Source organism: Parasteatoda tepidariorum, chromosome 8 (assembly GCF_043381705.1).
Source record: "Parasteatoda tepidariorum isolate YZ-2023 chromosome 8, CAS_Ptep_4.0, whole genome shotgun sequence".
Classification (NCBI taxonomy): Eukaryota; Metazoa; Arthropoda; class Arachnida; order Araneae; family Theridiidae; genus Parasteatoda; species Parasteatoda tepidariorum.
The window spans coordinates 7,756,733-7,778,657 of record NC_092211.1 but is presented as its reverse complement, the minus strand read 5'-3'; the positions used below and the strand labels follow the sequence as shown (position 1 = coordinate 7,778,657).

The following is a 21,925-nucleotide window of genomic DNA, read 5'->3' as shown; positions in this document are numbered from 1 at the left end:
TTTTCCCTTAAATTTGAAGATTATTCGTTAATTTCAACTCTTTTTACATTTCTCTTCAAATTGTTGGGAAAAAATTTACACATTTTTCTACTAATGTCAATACAGAGGAGAAAAAAAATCAAGTTTCGGCAATAAAATAAAAAAAATTAAAATCGTCCATCTATGAACGTTTTGGAACACTGAAATGACTATAAAATATGTTGTGGCACCTTATTTTGAAATTTTTTTGCTTCAAGTTTTTGTTCTCATTTATCTAGGGAGTGTGTCAAAAACGTTTCATGTAATAATCATCAAAATAACAGCGCATGCAACTGCTTCAATTTCCAGTTAGTTGCAAAATTTTTGTTTTGAGAAACACTACACAAAACTCTCACAATAAAAATTTTTTGTAATGAAAAAGCAAAATAACGCTAATATTGTCAAATGTTTTACAAATTCTTATGATTTTAATGATAATTAATATGCTTTTTTACATCATTTAATTAATATAAAATGGTCGAAATAAGAATTTTCGAGTGATTTCCACGATTTTGGGTGTTCACTGTAGTCTTAAGTATTAGTCATAACACATTCTGCCTGTATAATGACATATTTTTTTAAATAAATCATAGGGTGTCTTAACTTATGAATCTCTGAACAAGATGAAATATTTGGATAATATCATATCAGAAACCCTAAGAATATATCCTCCAGCTGTTAGGTAAGTAATTACAATAAAAACTTTGACTTTATATGCTACCTCAAATGACTTTCACGGACTCAATGCTTCGAAGAATATAATTAATCAGTTCAGATGGTATTTTAACTTAATATTTTTTAAGCTTTAAAAAATTTAAATTTCAACTTAGAGCTTGCGTATTATGTTTTGTTTTAGTTCCTTGTATTTATTAATAAAATGAAAAAATGTGTTGATTTTTTGCATTTTTTTTTTCAAAAAAATTTGTAAGGGGTTAAGTTATGAAATAAATTCTGGTTAAGTTATTGGTTAAGTTATGAAATAAGAAACGAAAAGTTTTTTATTTAAATGAGCACAATGCAGGCCGCAATCTGGGAAATAAGGTCCCTGTAGATTGCTCAGGCGACGCCCGGTAGCTGAGCGGTAGCGCTCCGTGCTGTTGTGCCACAGGTCCCTGGTTCGATTCTGGGGCCGGGCAAGGTTGACTCAGCCTTTCATCCCATCAGTGCGTCGATAAATGAGTACCAAGCATGCTTGGGAACTAAACACTGGGTGTTCCGCGTTCGGCTGACCACCTGACCGGAACATCTGCTCCTGCACCCCAGAGCCCAAGGTCAAGAGAACTGAGATGGGGACAGTAGACCTTGGCCCTCTATGGGCTGTCGTGCCGCTGAGTTTAGTTCTAGTTTGCTCAGGCGAGCAATTTAAAATTTACCCTTAATTTTTCCTATTGCGTATTTTGCCATAGCTTGAAAACTTTTGAGACGAATCCAAGAAAATGTTCACACAATTATAAAATTCGTTTAGCCAAAGATAATTCCAAGAACAAAATAATTCCTGGTAATTACTTATTATTTTCGTTTATTTCATTTAATAAGAGTCAACAAGATTTTGAGTCGTAAGGTAAACAATTTTTTAAGAAACATAAATATAACTTTAAATAATGTAACTTGGCAAAATTTGAGCCAAATCGGTCAAATAATTTTTGAGAAATCGAATTTTAGATATAGGTCTTCTCTAAAATTTGATTTCTCAGACACGATTCGACCGATTTTGTTCAAATTTTGCATTTTGCCACATAAAACTACATTATTTAAACTGATTTAAAAAATTTTTATATTTTACAATTCAAACTTTTTAAACTATTTTTAAATAAAATAATAAATATTTAATAAAAATTATTTTTTGCATGATATTATCTTTGGGCAAACGAATTTTATAATTGCGTGGAAAAGTTTTTCAATTCTCTGAAAAAGCTCTTGAGATATGAAGTATGCAAAAAGTAAAATTAACATTACGGGTTTCAACCTTTAGACCACCCTTATGACCAAACTATTGGGACTCCATTTCCCTGATTTTAGGACCGAATCCGTTTCAAAAAAAGGTATGTTTATTCAGAGAATGTACGTTTTTGTATCTGATTTCGCAACTCAAAATATCGTCTGTACTAATTAGCATATTTGAAGTCCCTCCCCTTAAGATTGAGGCTTATAGTACGTGAAAATCCGATCAAAAAATCAAAAGTTATTTAGGGTATTTCGTTTTTCTCTTTTGTGCACATAAGTGTTAACAACATTTAATAACGATCCACTTGAAAATATTTAGAGCAGGTTCCTAATGAAATGATCAAAGTTCGAATCTCAGTGATTTTAGAGAAATATCGTAAAGAAGTTATAATCTGAAAAAATAGTTTTATCCACGGGTCAGAAAACGAATTCTGCTTAACCATAAAGAATTTCGATCATTTAATTTATGGACTCCTTAACCCCTTAACCATCGGTTAAGTTTCAAGAAAACGGTCATAAAAGTGTCTATTTTGCCAAATACACGTATTTGATTAGTGCTGACATCTAGTTTGAAATAAACTAACTATCTACAATTGCCTTAAAATATCCTGGCACTGCCATCTGGTGTGTAAAATGAGAAATAAAATGTTTTCTGGGCAAAAGAAATTAATTATTTTGTTCTTATTGGCGCGTTACTTCTGAACACTGCAGCTCGAAAATTTCACGGGAGCGAGAAATAGAGGGCGAAATCTGATCCCGTCATTTTCATGGAAGCGAGAAGGAAGGGGTTAAACGGCTTAAAAAGAACAGCGGTCCACGCAATATCCAGGAAAGCAGAGTGTCATTGATAAAATACTGGATGGAAAAAACTTTTGACCTAATGGTCGGATTTTCACGTACTCAATCTTATTGGTTAGAGGAGATGACCTCAAGTATTCTAATTAATTATTGAAGGCGATATTTTAAGTTACTATAGATGTTCGACTGAATGTAAACAATAACAAGCTTCCTGAAACCGGAAGAAACTTCCGGTGTATCCCTCCGCTTAAGTTATGTTTACGAGGTGAGGTGTGAACAGGCTTAATATTCTAGGAAGTTTTATGCTCAGCTCTTTTTGATGCCTCTCAGATGGATGAGAATTAAATTCATGCTCTATTCTACAAACTCTATCAGAAGCATGCTCGATAAAAATAATAAATGCGTAGAAATATGAATCAATAATTCTCAGAACTAAAAAGAGCTAAGAATGAAAGTTTTAAAGAACTAGAATTAAAAGCTTTACTTAAAAACGAATACTGATAATCACTTAAAAACCACAACAAAGTATAGAAACAATAATGATGAAAATGATTATTTTTATCGTCTGTTTCTAAACATTTTCAAAAATATAAATAATGACTGAGGTTCATGAAAAATTTTACTGTCTCTGAATAGAAAGATAGAACAGAAGGAGAAATAACAAAACTATTTTTTTTTTCATGTTGTTTCTCAGAAAATTCTTCATATTATTCTTACCACAGATTCTGTGTTGTCATTTAGCAAAACAAACTACAGTGGCGGACGCAAAACCAGAGTATCAAAATAAGTCCTCTCTTGACTGTAAACAACGAGATTTCACCAAATTTACCCGCCCTTCCTAACTTTACATCATAAGATATTTGAAAACCCTCAAAACTATTATTACCCATCAACAAAATGGGTCTTGTTTTGGATTGAATGGCGTCCACACACTTTTCAACTGTGTTCGAGAGTAATAGTAAACAGTGCGCATGCGCTGCTATGGCGATCACTGCTGTTTTTCTTTTTATTGTTCACTAGCAGTCATTTTTATTGTATTTACATAATAATAATTTTAAGTATTTCTTAAATTCTTTTTATTATTAACGTACAATGATTGTCTTGATGGTGATTTTAATATAAATATGAATTAAGAAGGAAAGAAGGAAAAGTATTGTTGTGAAACACGTACATAGGCAAGGATATGAAATCAAACATCAATGGAGACAGTTTTTGCAACCCATGATCTGAAATGTTTAACGGAGTCCAATCCAGAAAAGAAAAAGCGTTTGATCGTGATGAAGCAATCGCAACTTTTTTTTTTAAATTTCCGAACTTTCTAAGTTGACAAATAGTAATTTGAAACATTCTTTATCTTCTTCTTGTTTTTAGAACTGAACGGAAAGTTGAATCTGAATACGAATTGGGTGACACTGGCATCATTCTGGAAAAAGATATGATTGTCACAGTTCCAATATACGCCCTGCATCATGATCCTAAGTATTTTCCGGATCCTGAGAAATTTGATCCAGACAGGTAATCCTCATTTGAATAGCTTGTTTTTAAACTCTAACACGGTACTGGGGAAGACTCAACATGTTTCTCGTAAATTGGAAGGTTCTCCAGAAGGTGAAGAACATGTTCCCGACTCAACATGCTTGCAGAGAATTATGCCATTAAGAATTAGTCCGGAGAATTAAATTTGAAGGAGGAAAGCTGCAAAAAAAAGTTGTCCTTTCCATATGGGCAATAAAATGTTATACAGGGCTCCCACAGTACTTGTACAACCTTGAAAGTCCTTGAAGTTTGTCCGAAAAAATTAGGGCTCCAAGAAGCCCTTGAGTTCTGCTATAGAGTCCTTCCGGGTAATTTTCGGAATAATATTTCCTACAAAACAAGCATGAAAATAGAAATTTCAATCACTCTCACTTCGTTTCCCAGTTATCTTTATTAATGAAACTGGAACAGCTAAGGTCAGCTGAGTCTATCAAATTTTTTGTCTGGTCTAAATTTAGAAAAGACTCTTATCCTTATTTACCCCTCTCATATGATTGTATAACAAATACAAGATGGATATGGGAACTCAAATATTGACAAGAAAACATTAAACGAAACCTTGTCTATTATTAGTCTCGTTTTAACCACGTGTAGCATGCTATCATTTTAAAGCATGTGCGATTTTTTGAAACTTTTCATTTTATTTGCTAATGTGTCAAAATAAAAAGTTCCTTTCTAATATGTAGAAAATGGAAGGGACTTACCTCAATTCCGATATTTTTTCCTTCTTCACTGAATTCAAAATCCGGTAAATTCGGATATATGCAATTCATAATGCCACCAAATATGAAATGATAAAGAAATTTGCTCTAACGCAGTTTTCGAAAAGCTCCAATGAGTAAAATCTTAAAGGAGAAATGGGAATACATATTTTTTCCCTTCCTACGTAGGTTCTTGAAAATTTCGATTTCAGGTCCTTAAAAGTCGTTGAAAAGTCCTTAATTTTTTTTTTTTTTTTTGAAAATTGAGTGGGAGCCTTGTTATAGAGCATTCAGGGTTTCGTAAAAAGTTTTGTCTAAAGACCCCCTAATATTTACGAACATTTCGTGGGAGCCTAAATGAATTGCACAAATCCGACACAAGATTGAGTGAAACTGTTTGTCTCATCATTTGTAATATCCTGTTGCAGTTTTCGATAATTTGCCTTAATTTTAAGAATAGAACAATGAGAGAATTTAAAATGAGCAACAATCATGATAAGAATAAACTAAATTTCATTCGAGAATTCAAGTATTGACCCTCTAACAGAGTAATAGGAAGTGTGTTTAATTTTAATCCTATCGTTATTCTATTAGCAAATCCTGGCAAAATAGTCGATATCGCAGGAAGAAGCATATATGTTTTCCTTAATATCTATTTTTATTTACATTGTGTAAAAAAATATTTGTTAATTTGTTATATTAGAAATATAAAAATCTACTACTTTAGGAAACCGTGAATACCTTCTTTAAAATGTGTTAAATGATGATTCTTACCATTTATATACGGTAAGAACTCCCCTCGCCATAAAATCTGAGGCCACCTGTTGCTATGAAAACAGGAATAGCGCATTTCAGAGAGGGTAACTTCTCTCTTCACTCTAGAGCTAACACAATAAATCGAAGAAAACGATTCATTTTCTCTCGCCAAACCCGAGCCAAATCCTGTCTTAAACAGTGACCCCAACACCCCTACTCTAAATAGTTATACCTCGTTACCATAGTTACCGACACGGGTACAGACGAATGACTAGGGGAGTTCTTACTTTAGACTAACTATAGAAATCGCTTTGAGAACGATTCTTTTAATTCATTTTTAGATTCAGCCCTGAGGAACGAAAGAAGAGAGATTCCTATTCATATCTTCCCTTCGGACATGGACCCAGAAATTGCATTGGCATGAGGTTCGCTCTCATGGAAATAAAAGTGTGCCTCGTTTATATCATCAGCTCTTTCAACATCAACACCTGCCATCACACAAAAGTATGCTTTTCTTCATTATTAACTCTGAGGAACTGCAATTATTAACAGATGGAATGTATAGTTCTTTTACCAGGCGCTTGGGCCTCACCTCTTTCGACGAAGAGTTCATTTCAGCGCGGGAGTAAGAAGAGAAACGTCTCCGCGCTTTCAACCGAGACAACCCGCGCGCCAAACACAAACAGTGAATTCTTTTTCAGTCACTTATTTCGCTTTATCATCTGCTATTGTTACTCTAGCTAATTAAATATATTTTAAATTTAAAAACTGCTGTTTTCCCAGCAAATTGTTTCATAAAGGACAAACTATTCACTCAAAAGAGAGAAATATCATATTTATGAAATATTTAATGTTAAAAAAAGGCACATCTAAGTTTGCGAAATAAATATTTTCGCCGTACGATCGCCAAATAGCAATTCAGGATTGCTCACAATCTTCTTCCAATAATAGCGAAATAGTATCGTCGCGTATCACGCGATGAAGGTGGAGCCGCATGTAAACTCTCTTTACACACATAGTATCCCCAAGTGATTTTGCTCACGCTGATTGGCTTTCTCGGCAACGCCATCTGTGACGTATGGCTACTTCATTCTGCCGTGCTTGTTATTTTCAGCATAGAGTGATTTCTACACTCCAGCTTTTGTGTACAAACTTGAAATGTTAGTTTTTTTAACAGAGAAACTGCCTTCTTCATTTAAAAATGAAATAAAAAATATTTCCTCAAATACCATTACCCTTAGAACAATGTTCCAAATTTAGACGATTGCAACAAGTGGTTAATGGAATTTGGGGAACTTACCAATACGAAATGGAATTCTAGAACTTCCAAACTTCATGGACAAAGATTTGTTTGTAGGTAAATAACTAGTTTAGTTATTTTAAGAAAAATTTTGTATTTAATTTTTATGGGAAATGCTTTTTTCGCTAAATTTATCATTATTACATGCATGAATTCTTATGAAGCTAATATCCCTCTAATTTATTGAATAACATTGAAATCGGATTCAATTGCCTTGCTTAATTCCTATACTCACTACAAAATGAAAACTGAGTAGTTTTCACTTGATATTTATTTAATTAAATTAATGTTCATCGAATTAAATTAATATTTGGTTTATTTCTTGTGGATTACTAAAATTAAATTATAAAATTTTTAATTTAATATTTTTTAGTGGTGCCATCTATTATTATAAATTAAAACTAAGACATCTGCATTATGCCTACCTATTTATAACTTATTTTTAATGTTTTTTTTATTTTTTTTTAATTTGTTAAATGTTTTATAAACCGAAAAACTATTAATTGACATCTAAGAAATCAAGCAATTGTCTTTTAAGATGCTTATTTTAATAATTTTTGATTGCATAATTCCCATCAAAATAAAAGTTAGTGATTATGAATTGTCCATTAAATTAATACCATGAGTAATTAAAGAATAAATTTACAAAAAATTCCCCCTTTTAATTCTAGTGCATTTCTATTGGATTGTAAATATATTTTTATTATTTAATTGCTGGAAATTATTTGTTTGTCACCACAGTGCGTTTATGAAAGTGCCGCAGGGGAAATGTAATAGAAGTTTTTGAAAAATTCGACAATTTTTTTGCTGAATTATAATTACATTTTTTAAAACATTTTAGAATATTTTCCTCTATAATATGATAAAATCTTTTTCAAATAATCAAACACAATTTTAAAAATTTATTTATATACATTTTAAAATCTCATATAATAACAAAACTTAACTGAGTGGTTCTGCAATCATACTTATTAAATTTAAGTAAGAGATTTTAATTTCTAAGTGCATAAGGATATTCACAATGCTATTCAATTTGAATATTAATCAATTCTTATATACATATTACATAAAAGCTAGCTAATAAAACTTTAATTTATGTTTAATAATTATTGTTATACTAGTTTGATGTTTTACCAAAACATGATTGTTTACCTCTCATTTACCTAAAATTCATAACATTAATATTAAAAAATATTAGCATAAAATTTAAAGAAAATTAGATTTAAATAAATGTGTTATTATTAATATACAGTTAATAACGCTGCTTAATATTTTGAACAAAACTTTAACATTTGTCATAAAATTAGTATGATAAATATACTGGAACTGATTTATGATTGATTTACATTTTGGGAACAAATTACGGAGAAATGTTATTGGGGAGGAGCTACAAAAAGACGTAACAGAAGGCAATGCCGAGAAAACCAATCAGCGCACTCAAAATCTCTTGGGGATACTATGTGTGTAAAGAGAGTTTACATGCGGTGGAGCCAAGTGCCAACTCCTGGCCTTCTTTCACGTTTTAAAGCTAGAAATGATAGGTCTGGTCCCAGACGGCTTTCAGCACCATCTGTTGATAACTTTTGTAACGAAATTTCCCAAAATTTCAATATAAATTTTTTTACAGCTTAATAAATGTATCGTTTATTTCATTCCTATTTTATTAAATATTTTAAGAAACTTATATAGATATTTTAACTTATATAGAAACTTATACAGACATTATAGATATTTATAGGGGTATAATTAGAGATATTTATGTAAATATAAATTTAACCGCTTCCCCGAGTTAACTCGGGTCTGTATATATATTACAAATATTTATTATCCCGAGTAAATTCGGGCACAGCAAAATTTGGCAATACGTTTTGTTTTATCACGTTTTTACTCGTGGAAGCAAAACAAAAAATAACAGTAGTTTGCCGTGATTGGAAGTTTGCTAATTTTTGTTTGGAAGTTTTTTGTTGGAGACTGCAGACGTTGTTTTTCACCATTGTATATACGATGTTTGATGAATTTACATAGAAAAAAAAAAGTAAAAAAAGGTCGAAATATTGAAAAACGCACTTTTTCTATATATAGTATAACAGGCTTCAGAAGGCGAATAGGCTTAACCCTTTCGCGCCGACTGTCACAAATACGTGCCATAATAACGTGTCATAAAACCGTATCAACTAGAGCAAAAAGATAAAACTGGTAATCAAAGTAATTCTTTAGCAGTTTATTTGTGGGCGGAGTTATAATTGTTTGATTTATTTAATTCACCATTACTTTGTTTAGAATAAAACTATTTAGTTATGCTTTGAATTAATATTGATTATATATGAGATTAAGCTAACAATAATTAAAGTAAAAGCAAAGTAAATCTGTCAAATTAGCAACGACTACATTTAAGTTACCGTTTTTTATTTAATTACAATTTGATTTTCATTTTGTACGAATGCTTTTCTGAATCAACCGTCCCCAAGGGGTTAAAGATGGAATAGGCTTAAAAAACGCACTTTTTCACTATATAGTGTAACAGGCTACAGAAGGCGAATAGGTTTAAAGTTGGAATAGGCTTAAAAAACGCACTTTTCCATTATGTAGTGTAACAGGCTTCAGAAGGCGAATAAGCTAAAAAAAATGCACTCTTTAATTTTATAGTATAACAGGCTTGCGATGGCGAATAGGCTTGAAGGTGGAAAAAGCACTTTCCCACCTTTTTTTTGTTTATTTATTTTTTTTATTTATTTGCTTGTTTATTTTTAGATTCCCATACAGTTTCGACCGAATGCATTTGGACTTCTGCAACCTCAAGAAATATTTCTGTCTTTCGAATTAAGAGATGACTCTCCACTACAGATTTGATACAATTTCATCCTACTTATACTTAAATCGACATGGAATTGCAGCTTTAATATGAACCATAATAGTGTGGAAGGAGTAACTCTAAGAAACTGAAAGACATGCTACTTGATAAAAGAAGAAAAAAAACTTGATTAACATCAAAAGTTATTAAGGGAGGAAAAAAAAGCATCGTGTTTTGAGCACTCATAAATAAGGCGCCCATTCTCAAGACCCATGAATGAGAAATCCAAAACATATTAACCGCTTCCCTTATCTATTTTTTCGAAGAGAAAAAATGCAAAAATCAACATATTTTTTTATTTAATAATAAGTGCAAGGAACTAAAACAAAACATAATACACACGTTCTAAGTTGAATTTTTAATTTTTTTATGTGTAAAAAGTACATAATTTACCATCAGTTTACTATCCCAAATGATCTCGGGCAAATGAAAAAAATTAAATATGAGTCTTTGTATATATTCACATCTTCATCATCTGAAAAATCACCTGCATTACTCTCAGTTTCGCTCGCGAATACCATTTTTTTTAACTCTTCTTTTCTATGTTTATAAATCAACCATCGTATATACAATTGCACAAAACATCGTCTGCAGTCCCCCCACATAGCAAACCTCCCAAACAAAAACTGGCAAACTTCCAAATCACAGCAGATTATCATAATTTTTTGTTTTGCTGCCGGCCGAGTAAAAATGTGATAAAACGACACGTATCGCCGAATTTAGCTATGCCCGAGTATACTCGGGGTAATAAATATTTGTAATATATGCATCACCCTTTTCTCATCAGCTTACCTTGATGTTCTGGAATCTTTCACATCCGACGATTGAATAACGATTTTCCAGTTCCTTAACGGAGCCTTCATATCGCTAAAAAGATGCATCTTGCCCTGATTTTGCCTCTTTCGGCAATCGTCGTTTCCCTCGGCTATCCTGCGTGTTTTTTTTTTCTCCTTTTTTTTTTTCGTTGCTTTAATTTACGTACTGGAGTGGTTCTTGGGAATATGAATCTTATTTTTGAATGCTACAAACACGTTGAGTTTTTCTATCGTAATTTTTGAAGTAATTGAAGTTTTTTTTCGATTATCAAGCATAATGTTAAGTTAAGGTCAATGGATTTTCACGATAATATTGTTCAAACTACTAGAAAGTTGATGAAAATCTACACGATGTTATTTTTCAACACGCTCTAAAATTTCAAACTGTGTATAATGCTACAATTTGAAGAGAAAAAAATTGCATTTTTTAGGAATTGTGTGAAATTTGGAATTAAAATTTTGCGCAATTAATAAATTATTTATGCAATAATGATATAAAACCAGGTAATTGTATTAAACATATGTACTCAAACATAAAAAGGGATTTCACTCCTACGGAGGATTATGTGTCCGAAATCAACTTATTCACCAATTAATTAACATTTTTTGAAAGTCTCATTCTATTCGCTGAAATGTGTTATATTGAAGTTGATTTCCGAATTTATAGCTGAAACAATTTTTTTTTAAATCTTTGAAAAAGTGTAAAAAAATAATTGAATCCGTCTGTGCGACTTATGGGAAAATTTTAAAAAATTAAAGAATTCAGAATACTTTATTGGAATCTTTTATTTTATCAAAATTTACAAATTTGAGAATCATTGTCAAAAGAAAAGAAAAAACAATATATACAAATTTAATTGTGATTTAAAAGTTTAGAAAAGTCACAAATTGTTCAGAGAAGAGAAATGATGGTGAGAAAATCACCCTGCAAGCTATAAAATGCTTTGGCAGATTGCCGAAGACTTTTTAAATATATATTTTGAAACAATACTAAGAAACAGTTCCTACAAACCTTTTGATTTTAGTGCTAAAGGGTGGAATATAGGAGTCACCAGGAGTTGGCACTTGGCTCCACCTCCTTGGTCGAAGATAAAGAGTAAGCGGGAGTAAGAGGAAAAACGTCTCCGCGCCTTAAATTGAGACAACCCTTAATGCGCGCCAAAAGCAAACAGTGAATTCTTTTTCAGTCACTTATTTCGCTTTATCATCTGCTATCATATTCGCTTTATCATCTGTCTTTCGAAACTCTAGCTAATTAAGTATATGGCAGCAAAATGTCTGAAAATGGATAAACTATTCACTCAAAAGAAAGAAATATCATCAAATTCCTGAAATATTTAATGTTAAAAAAATGTACATTAAGAATACGAAATACATATATTTTAGTCGCACGATCGCCAAATAGCAACCTTGTTCAGGATTGTTCATATCCTTCTTCCTAATATAGCGAAATAATATAGTCGGATACTCCGTGATGAAGGCGGAGCCAAGTGCCAACGCCTGGTGAACGAGCTATAGCAAGAAAAACTTATTTAAACTACTTATTACTTAGTTACTTATCTATAATAAATATTACTGATAAATGTAATCTTGTCTTACTGTTTAATATCGATAAGAGCAATGCCATGCATATTGAATGATTTTGGATTTTATTGTCAATTTTCTCTTCAAGACACAAATGATTAAATTAGCCATTTCATCATAAAGATGCTAAAAAATCCATTGCGTTTTACGAGAAAGCACTTTCAAAACAATAGGTTTACAAATTTATTGACGCAATAAAGCTTAGAGTTTGTGCACTACTATTTAGCATATGGCTTGAAAATAATTTTTATCAACGATATGTAAAGGAAATCTCCAAATTGTCAGTCATGGTTCATTAATGAATGTATCTAGAATAACTTTTGAAAAAAATCTCCCAGAAAATTATATGATTGAATAAAAAAAAAATGTCTAAAAATCTTTACAATTTAGGGACAAGAGGTAAAATGCTTAAAAAATATCAAAATCTAAAGTTTTCTGATATGAATATTTTTCACACTGCAATCAGTAAAATACGTAGTAATGCAATTCAATAATTAGACAATTTTTAAGTCTTCGTAGAAATGAATGGCTAAGATAATTTTTTCACATTTGTTACTTATCTTTGAGGGGATTTTGTAACGAGATAGGTCTGATTGAATCGAATGCAACCAATCAAATGCGTTTATTTATTTTGTTGAATTAAACTTGTTTTGCAGAAAATCTTTATAACTTGTAAACTATTAGTTCGATCGTCTTTATCAATTCAACGTGAAAAAATATGCCTCTTTTGACTTCCTGGAAAAAATGCCCTAAAAAAGCTCACAGTTCTCAGGTATAATGACATAACAAAGCTTTTTATCAAAAAAAGAAAAAAAACTTTATATATATATATATATATATATATATATATATATTCTAAAGAAGAAACTCTCATTTTTTGCTGAACTTGGTGACACTATTACCTATAATATATTAAAAAATCGCCGCCTATGTTTTGGGTTTTAACAGTTTTGCTTTGCAACGTAAAAACTAGAAAAACTCCGAAACTTGAAATAACAAAGGTGTGTAGAAAGTGCAAAGGAATAAAAGAAATTAACATTCGATAACTAGTTCGAGAATGATTAACTGTTAAACTTGTGAGGAAAAAAAATACCATACGGGTGATCTACAGACAACACGAATTCGATGACAAAGTGGAAATTTGATATGCTGTAAGGGACATGGGACTTGGTTTGGATTTGATGGTGTTTACACACTTTTCAACTATGTTCAAGAGTAATAGTAAACAGTGCGCATGCGTTGCTATGGCGACCGCTGCTGTTTTTCTTTTTATTTTCACTAGTAGTCACTTTTAATGTATTTACATAATAATAATTTATAGCTGTATTTTCTTATCTTCTTAAAAAATTATTTTATACTCAAGAATTTATTTAAAGTGAAAAAAAAATTTAAAAAATTTTTTCTTTGAAATTAAAAATTTTATATTTTTTTTCTACATCTCATTCGATGGTATATTTTCATCTATTATACATCCATTATATATAGCATATATATATCGTATCCATCTCTGGATGTCTATCTAATTATAAGTTCAAAATATTTACAAAAATGATGAAATATTTTATCAGAAAATACAGTTTTTGAAAAAAGAAAAAAAATTAGTATCATTCTTATATGATTATCCTATCACAATACAATAAATGCTAATATTGATATTTTAAAAAAAAAATAATTTAAAATCATGTATGAGTATGAAATAAAAGTGTTAAAAAAATATGAAATGCTAAATAGTATTTTCGCAAACTTTTTGTATATAAATAAATAATAAGATGATATTCATTATTTAATTAATCCACGCTCAAATTTAACGTTGCGTTGCTCTTTTTCTGTGTTTTTTTCCTAGCCTTTCATTTTCTTTTACTTCTTTTCGGGCTTTCCCCCCCTTTTTTTTTTCTTCATTTACCTATGAAAATACCAATTTTCAAACATGATGAATTTTAAAAATATAATTTTAACTTTCCTTAGAGCACTTTTCGCTGAACAATTTGTGACAGATTATGTTGTTAGTAGTTGATAAAATAAAGATAAAAATGTGAAACAAGAGGGTTCGTATAAAACTTTTCAAAATCCAAGGATCTCTCTCCTCTCCCTCCCCCCTTACATACAGGAAAATATTTTCCTTTTGCCCCCCTATGGATGGTTGACTGAATGTAAACAGTAAAAAGCTTTCTAAAACCGGAAGAAATTCAGAAAACTTCCAGTGTATCCCTCCACTTATGGTATGCTTACGAGGTGATGTGTGAAGAGGCTTAATATTCTAGGCAGTTGTATTATTGTGATTTGAGTAATTTTACCATCCATAAGAGTTTTCTCTAATTCATAAATTCTAACGGGACGTGACCCTAAAAAACAAATTTAACAAAATTAATACGGGAGAGCCTGGTCGGTAGGGCACTGGGCCCATGTCCGAGAGTTCGTGAGTTCGAACCCCGCCGACCGAAGACTTCCCGTGTAGTAAATGGTGACTGATACACGTTAAATATGTTGAGTCGCAAAGTCCTCCATGTTCCCATAACAAATCAATACCTCTTGGGGTACTGGATTGGAGATCGATCGTTCTCTGATTCAGGTCAAAATTATGATCTGTGGATGAATGAGAGGATGTATGAATGGGTCCGCCCTATAAACGGGTATGACGTATGGGTGTGCAAAAGTCGAATTCTTGGCCATAGATGGCGCCACTGGAAAACAATAACAATGGCACCCCTCTGCCTTAACAAAATTAATATCGCACCATAAATAAAGTGTAAGGTTAGCCATGTTTTGAGTGTTATCCCTTATTTGACTATATTTGTGTAAAATAGCACGCTTGCTATTTTCTGGATAGCATCGCAGCATGCTTTCGGAGTCTACCGAATTCATTTGTTGAAAGTCGTTGAAAATTAGATCTAAAGAACGCGCTATATTGAAAAGACTACAAGTAGAATTAGAGCCTGACATAGGCAGGGGCACCGGGGGCCAAATGAGAGGGGCCCAAAAATCGAATTGAAAGTTTATTTCTCATTTCCTTCTTTAATGAACTTTTTTTTAAAGAAAATATCAGTACAATGTAAAATCCGTCATTTTTCTGTCAGCATCTTCATTAATCTATCGTCTAAATACAAAAATTCTGTATTTCGTAAATCCATGGCTTTCTAGGGCGGAATTCGGCTAAATTTTTGCATTGACGATAGACACATTTGGCCAATCCAAAGCCTGTATTTTTACACATCGCAAAATGCGATAGGTTTACAAAAATATAAGCTTCTGATTGGCTTAAGTAAGCCATCGTCATTGTGGAAATTTAGCTGAATTCCCCCCTAATGTCAGCAAGGATATGAATTTTTCGCAGTTAGATGACAATCAGAAAACTGCGTTCGGCATGATGTACGTAGAATTGTCAGAAAATCAATGAAATGGACAGAGTGATATTTCATCTGACCATTGAAGGATTATAGCTAATTTAGGCTCTAGTCAACTTTCTTGTTATTATGTATAATGAGGTGAAAAATTTAAATACCTCCATAAAGTTCGGTTCTTCATTTTAACCCCTAGCGCCATCTGCCTTTAAAACGGTCAACCATCCATTAAGAGCTTTTCCGTCGTCATTATTATCCAATTGTTTGTAAGCTGGAATTTATTCTTCTACCAAAATTGAAGAGCTGCTTCTTTAACAATGCAATCACAAAATGTTGCATAAAAACCCTTTAAAACTCTAACATTTTTTTTCGAATGTAAAAAAGATGTGTAATAAAAATGATCAAAATAATAACCGCACCAAAAAAGTTTTAAAAAAAATTGCCCTCTCCTCGCCCAAGGAAAAAATAAAAATATATGTTTTAGTTCAACAAATGTACTGGTTACTTCTTTTAATATGTAAATTTTGAATGGAAGATATAATGGACATGGCTATTAAAAATAACTCCCTCTAAAAACACCCCATCGGAAAAAAAAATTATTTTGAGACCTAATCCGCTGCACAAAAAACTCTATTTCCCCGCAAACTAAACTACAAGTTGTAAATACTTTTATCTTTTTTGTTACTTTTCGTAATTTTTGTATTTTCCAAGTAAAACATTAATAAATTCAACTACAGAAATATCCCCAGCAGAAAAAAAAGTTCAAAAATGATTCCCCGTAAATGTTAAAAAAGGACCCCTTAAATAATCCAAAATATCTAATTGACTGTTTTTAAAACTACATAAAATGTTTTCAAAGACCCTCAAAATGGTTATGGAGGCACCTATATAAAGTGACATCTTTATGGCCTCCATGGTTGATTGATAGGTGGCAGGTGAGAAGTAAGTTCATGTCTGTGATTCCGGTTTTCCTAAAGAAAGAAAGAAAAAAAACAATATTTTACTAATTAATAACAAGTTTGCTTTGCAACCCTTAAGCTGTATGAAATTAGATTCGCTGGTAAAAGTGAAGGAAAATAAATTACATATAATTTGTACATATAATTACATATAATGTATTTTTACACATCGCAAAATGCGATATGTTTACAAAAATACAAGCTTCTGATTGACTTAAGTGAGTCATGTAATTGCGTAAATTTAGTTGAATTCCGCCCTAATGCCAGCAAGGACGTGAATTTTTCGCAGCTAGATGACAAAGTTAACAATCAGAAAACGGTATTCGGCATGATGTATATAGAATTATCGGAAAATCAATAAAATTGTACAGAACGATATTTCGTCTGACCATTGGTGGGGTGGGGGACTTAATAGCTACTTTAGGTTCTAGTCAATTTTCTTGTTATCTACGAGGGTTGTAAATTAAATAGTGGCAACTTAACCTTGAAACTCACAGAAGGGTAGGCATTTGCAAATAGGATATGAGAGAGGTGAGGTGGTGCTGTTGTCGATGTGTCGAGTGCAAAATACAGTCGATCTGCTTAAAAGGGTAGTTGCTGTGTGGCGTTAAAGTGAGGAGTTTCGTTTCCATCGCTCTAAAGCATGTTTTCAAAAGGCTTAATGACGAAAAAAGACGAGATGCTTAAACCCATCGTGCTATTGTTCTATACGGTAAAGCATTTGCGTCACATATTTCCACTAATCCTCGATAGCATTCTGTTGCATTTTTGCCACGGGCAACCTCGATTTTAAGCGACGACCGCTGATCACCTTTTGAAAACATGCTTTAGAGCGATGGAAACGAAACTCCTCACTTTAACGCCACAGAACAACTACCCTTCTAAGCAGCAGGTCGACTGTTTTCTGCACTCTACACATCGACAACAGCTCTACTTCACCGTTCCCATATCCTATTTGCAAATGCCCACCCTTCTGTGAGTTTAAAGGTTAAGTTGCCACTATTTAATTTACAACCCTCGTATGTATAATGAGGCTAAATATCTCCCTACAAACCCTAAATAAACAATTTAATTCGAAAACTTGCAAGAAAGTGGCGTCATTCTAATGTAATTTAGAGTAAAAATGAAAGCCTTGGGTTTGTATTCAGGATATTTTTTTAATATACTTCCTATTAGTATTTATGTTTTAACGTATTGCATTACAATGTTAACCCATTGTTACAGGAACGTAAACAAGTGCAAACCAGTCGCGTCAAAACAATACAGCTGTATAGTATCACCTGATAATTAAGATTTGACATAGAATCCTAGAGTGCACGTCTAATAATTTGTCTAGGGACTGTATAAAAAGATGTACAAACCTTCTTTTTCCTTGATTTCAATGGAATAGGAGGTAGGTTGACGGATCTATTTGATTTGAGGACTTCGATGGCCAGTCGACGGTTTCCATGAAGATCCTGTCGCAGACCGTTTATTTCGAGTGTTGGTAGTAATTGTTCTGAGCGTTGTTTCTGCAATATGAATTGTTTTTTTTTAAGTCACAGTCTGTGTGGAGGTATACTTTTTGTGATAAATAAGTAGACGAACTTCTTATTATAAAATATAATATATTAAACATCCTTAAATAATAATAATAAAGTGCATATTGAGAAACAGGAGAATTATCAAAAAGCAAAAAGAAAACATTAGTTTCTCTTTCGTGTTCTTCGTTGCTATGGGATACCAGACTGGCAGCGTTGAGTTGTAGTAGGCAGGTCACCACAGTACTCCCCCTCCAGTGCTAACGATACCTTTCTTACAAATACTTCGGATTGAAGCGTACTCGACGTCCCGAGCGCGTTGTTGTCGTAGCATTTGTTAAATCAGACGTCGTGGTTTCAGTCGATGTTGATGACGCATGTGGTACAGGGGCTTCAGGTTTCCAGATGAATGCCGGTTTAAGGCGATCGATATTAACAATAACTTCTTTTTCGTTTACTAAGATTTTGAATGTTTTTTCGTATCGAGCTAGTACTTGATGTGGTCCTGAAAATTTTGGTGCAAGAGAAGGCTTTGGAGCATCAGATCTGAGAAAAACATGAGATGAGTTTCTTAGTTCTTTGTGTACGAAGACTGTTTGTTTGCAATGAGCGCTGGTAGGAACTGGTCGTAATTTTGACATGCAGTTTCTAAGTTGATGCACGAATGTAGGAGCATCATTACAGTCAGATGGATTGACTGACTGTACGAAATCCCCTGGCAAACGGAGAGCAGTATCATATACCAGTTCGGCAGAAGAGGCATTCAGATCCTCTTTCAACGCTGATCGAAGACCTAGAAGTACGGTAGGTAACACCTCAGTCCACTGTATTGCAGTGTGGCATCGAATTGATTGTTTTAAAGAGCGGTGAAATCTCTCGACAATTCCATTGGAACTTGGATGGTACGGACTGGTTCTCACTTTGTAAGTGCCTAAATACTTAGCTAGCGACGTGAACAGTTGGGATTCGAACTGACGCCCCTGGTCAGTAGAAATCTGTTCCGGAACTCCAAATCGAGAGATCCAAACAGTGTAAAAAGCATTTGCCACGGTACTAGCTGAAATATCCACTAAAGGAACGGCTTCGGGCCAGCGAGTAAATCGGTCAATGCAAGTAAGGAGATATGAATATCCATTAGAAGGCGGCAATGGTCCGACCAAGTCGAGATGCACGTGATTGAACCGAGATGATGGCAAATTAAAATTTTTAAGTGGGCTGGTGGTGTGTCTGACAATTTTAGATCGTTGGCACTCCAAGCATGAGCGTGTCCAGCTAGCTATGTCCTTTTGCATACTAGGCCACACGAAACGTTGTTGTATCAGTTTCCTTGAAGCTTTGATGCCAGGATGTGAAAGATGATGCAATTGACTAAAAACGGCGTGTCGAAACCCAGGGGGAACATAAGGTCGAATTCTCGAATCCTGAACATCACAATAAAGTGATTTTCCAGGTGTTAGCTGCATAGGTTGCAAGTTGAGATTGTTGGTAGATTTGTTTTTCAAGAGGGTTTGTAGTTCTGTGTCCTGATATTGTTCATCTGCAAGGGCAGCAAAGTCAATTGGCGATGGAATGGCTAATTCTTCGATACGAGACAAGGTGTCTGCTACGATATTCTGTGAACCCTCCACATAACGGATATCCGTTGAAAACTGGCTTATGAAGTCAAGGTGTCTCATTTGACGAGGGGAGGCTTTATCCGAACGCTGTTGAAAAGCATAAGTTAATGGTTTGTGATCAGTGAAGATCATGAAAATGCGTCCTTCTAGCATATGTCGAAAATGCTTTACAGCTTCATAGATTCCTAATAATTCGCGATCGTATGTGCTGTATCTGGTTTGGGCTTCTCGCGGATAGCGGTGACTCTATCTGAAAGGGGTCGAACGCCATCAGCGGAAATTTCATGGCCAAGAAAGGATACCTTTTGTTGGCCAAAAACACATTTGGAAGGATTGAGACTGACTCCGTAACTCTGAAACCGTTCAAAAATAGTTCTTAAATGGGATAAGTGTTCTTGTTCTGAAGAGGAGGCGATTAAGACGTCATCAAAATAAGGTACACAAAAGTCCAGACCGAATAGCACCTGATTAATGAAGCGTTGGAACGTTTGAGCAGCATTGCATAAGCCGAAAGTCATGACCGGAAATTCAAATAGTCCGAAAGGCGTTATAACTGCAGTTTTTGGAATATCAGCTGGATTAACGGGTACTTGGTGGTACGCCCGCTCAAGATCAACAGTTGTAAAAATAGTTTTTCCTTCTAAGACTTGCATACAGTCTTGAATGTGAGGGACTGGGTAACGATCAGGAATTGTAGCTGCATTTAACCGGCGATAATCCCCGCACGGGCGCCAGTTACCATTTCGTTTCCGAACTAGATGGAGCGGACTGGCCCATGAACTTTTCGATGGGCGGCAAATTCCCTGTTCCATCATGTATTGAAATTCATCTTTGGCGGCTTTAAGCTTGTCTGGAGGTAAACGTCTTGGTTTAGAACAAATTGGAGGTCCGGTAGTTTCAATATAATGTAGTACATCGTGCTTGGGTTGTAAATTACCCATAACTGGGCGCGTGATTGTAGGAAATTCTCTGAGAAGTTGATGCCATGTAGAAGTATCCGAAATCAGTTTAATGTTTATATCTCGACTATTGCGAATTTCTCCCGGGTAAGTTAAGTTCGTTGAAGAATCTACTAAACGGTGATTTTTAAGATCGACAAGTAAAGAAAATTTTTGCAAAAAGTCAGCACCAATAATAGGACTTGAAACGGAGGCAACAATGAATGGCCATTGGAATTTGCGGCGCAATCCTAAGTCAATAGATATCAGGCGTTCACCAAAAGTTTGTATGGGAGTTCCATTTGCTGCATAAAGTTGTAATTTGGTGAGGCACTTTTGTTCATGAAAATGTGGTGGCACGACAGAAACATCAGCACCGGTGTCTACAAGAAACTTTAAACCGGAATTCTTATCGATGACGAAAAGGCGTGCAATATTCCGGCCGCTGTCGTTCACGACTTTTAGCGACGGCCCGTCTCGTTTCCCTGGTTGTTATAACGGCACGGTTGGCGACATTTGTTTGCCTTGTCTCCAAAATTGTGGTGGTAAAAACAAATACCCGGAGGAGGGCTTTCATAACGTTTCCTCGAAGTGCTACGTCGTGCATATCGACCACGTGATGGAGAGCGGTGACGCTGAAAGGGTTCAGCTTGAATGGCTACTAATTGAGAGACCTGTTTAGATAATTCATTAATTTGAGCCTGTAATGCCACAATACCTTGATCAGGAGTCTGAACTGCATGTATTTGCGTTGGCATGACCACCTCGTGTATTTTATCAGCGATTTCGGACAGCTTCGTAAGAGGCTCACTACTGGCCGCTAAAATGGCTTGCATATTTGATGGGAGTCTATTCATCCATAATGTTTTAAGAATATTGTCCGTTAGGTTACCGGCTGATAAGTCTGACATTTTAGACAACAATTGAGAAGGCCTCATATCACCCAACTGTAAATCTTGCAACAGTTGCTTGATTTTAACTGTCTCGGATTCCGCATAAACAGAAATTAATTTTTCTTTCAACGATTTGTATTTTTCCGTCGCCGGTGGACTCAAGATAATTTCACGAACTGATTGAAGTACTTCTGATTCTAAAGCGGCGATCGCTGTATAAAACTGAGTTTCGTCAGCAGTAATGTGGCTCAATTTAAACTGCGCATCCAGTTGAATGAACCATAACGATGGGTCTTGGCGACAAAATGGCGGAGGCTTAACTGCAACTCGCGCCAATTGTGAAGAAGCATTGTTGTCA

The 21,925-nt window shown here is 33.8% G+C and overlaps 2 protein-coding genes across 2 annotated transcripts in view; one reads left to right on the top strand and one right to left on the bottom strand.

The window, feature by feature from the left end:
* The window catches only part of LOC107437755 (cytochrome P450 3A8), a 31,976-nt gene extending 20,482 nt beyond the window's left edge, over nucleotides 1-11,494 (top strand). The window contains exons 11-14 of the mRNA XM_016049854.3: nucleotides 612-700; nucleotides 4,132-4,275; nucleotides 6,095-6,257; nucleotides 9,805-11,494. Of these exons, the coding sequence (XP_015905340.2) occupies nucleotides 612-700; nucleotides 4,132-4,275; nucleotides 6,095-6,257; nucleotides 9,805-9,903 (495 nt within the window). The 3' untranslated portion in view covers nucleotides 9,904-11,494. The remainder of the gene's footprint in view (nucleotides 1-611; nucleotides 701-4,131; nucleotides 4,276-6,094; nucleotides 6,258-9,804) is intronic.
* A 4,814-nt stretch (nucleotides 11,495-16,308) lies between these two features.
* LOC107437751 (MAPK/MAK/MRK overlapping kinase) overlaps nucleotides 16,309-21,925 on the bottom strand; it is a 31,362-nt gene continuing 25,745 nt past the window's right edge. Inside the window, exons 11-12 of the mRNA XM_043055062.2 lie at nucleotides 17,962-18,111; nucleotides 16,309-16,612 (exon numbers count right to left, since the gene is read on the bottom strand). Of these exons, the coding sequence (XP_042910996.1) occupies nucleotides 16,544-16,612; nucleotides 17,962-18,111 (219 nt within the window). The 3' untranslated portion in view covers nucleotides 16,309-16,543. The remainder of the gene's footprint in view (nucleotides 16,613-17,961; nucleotides 18,112-21,925) is intronic.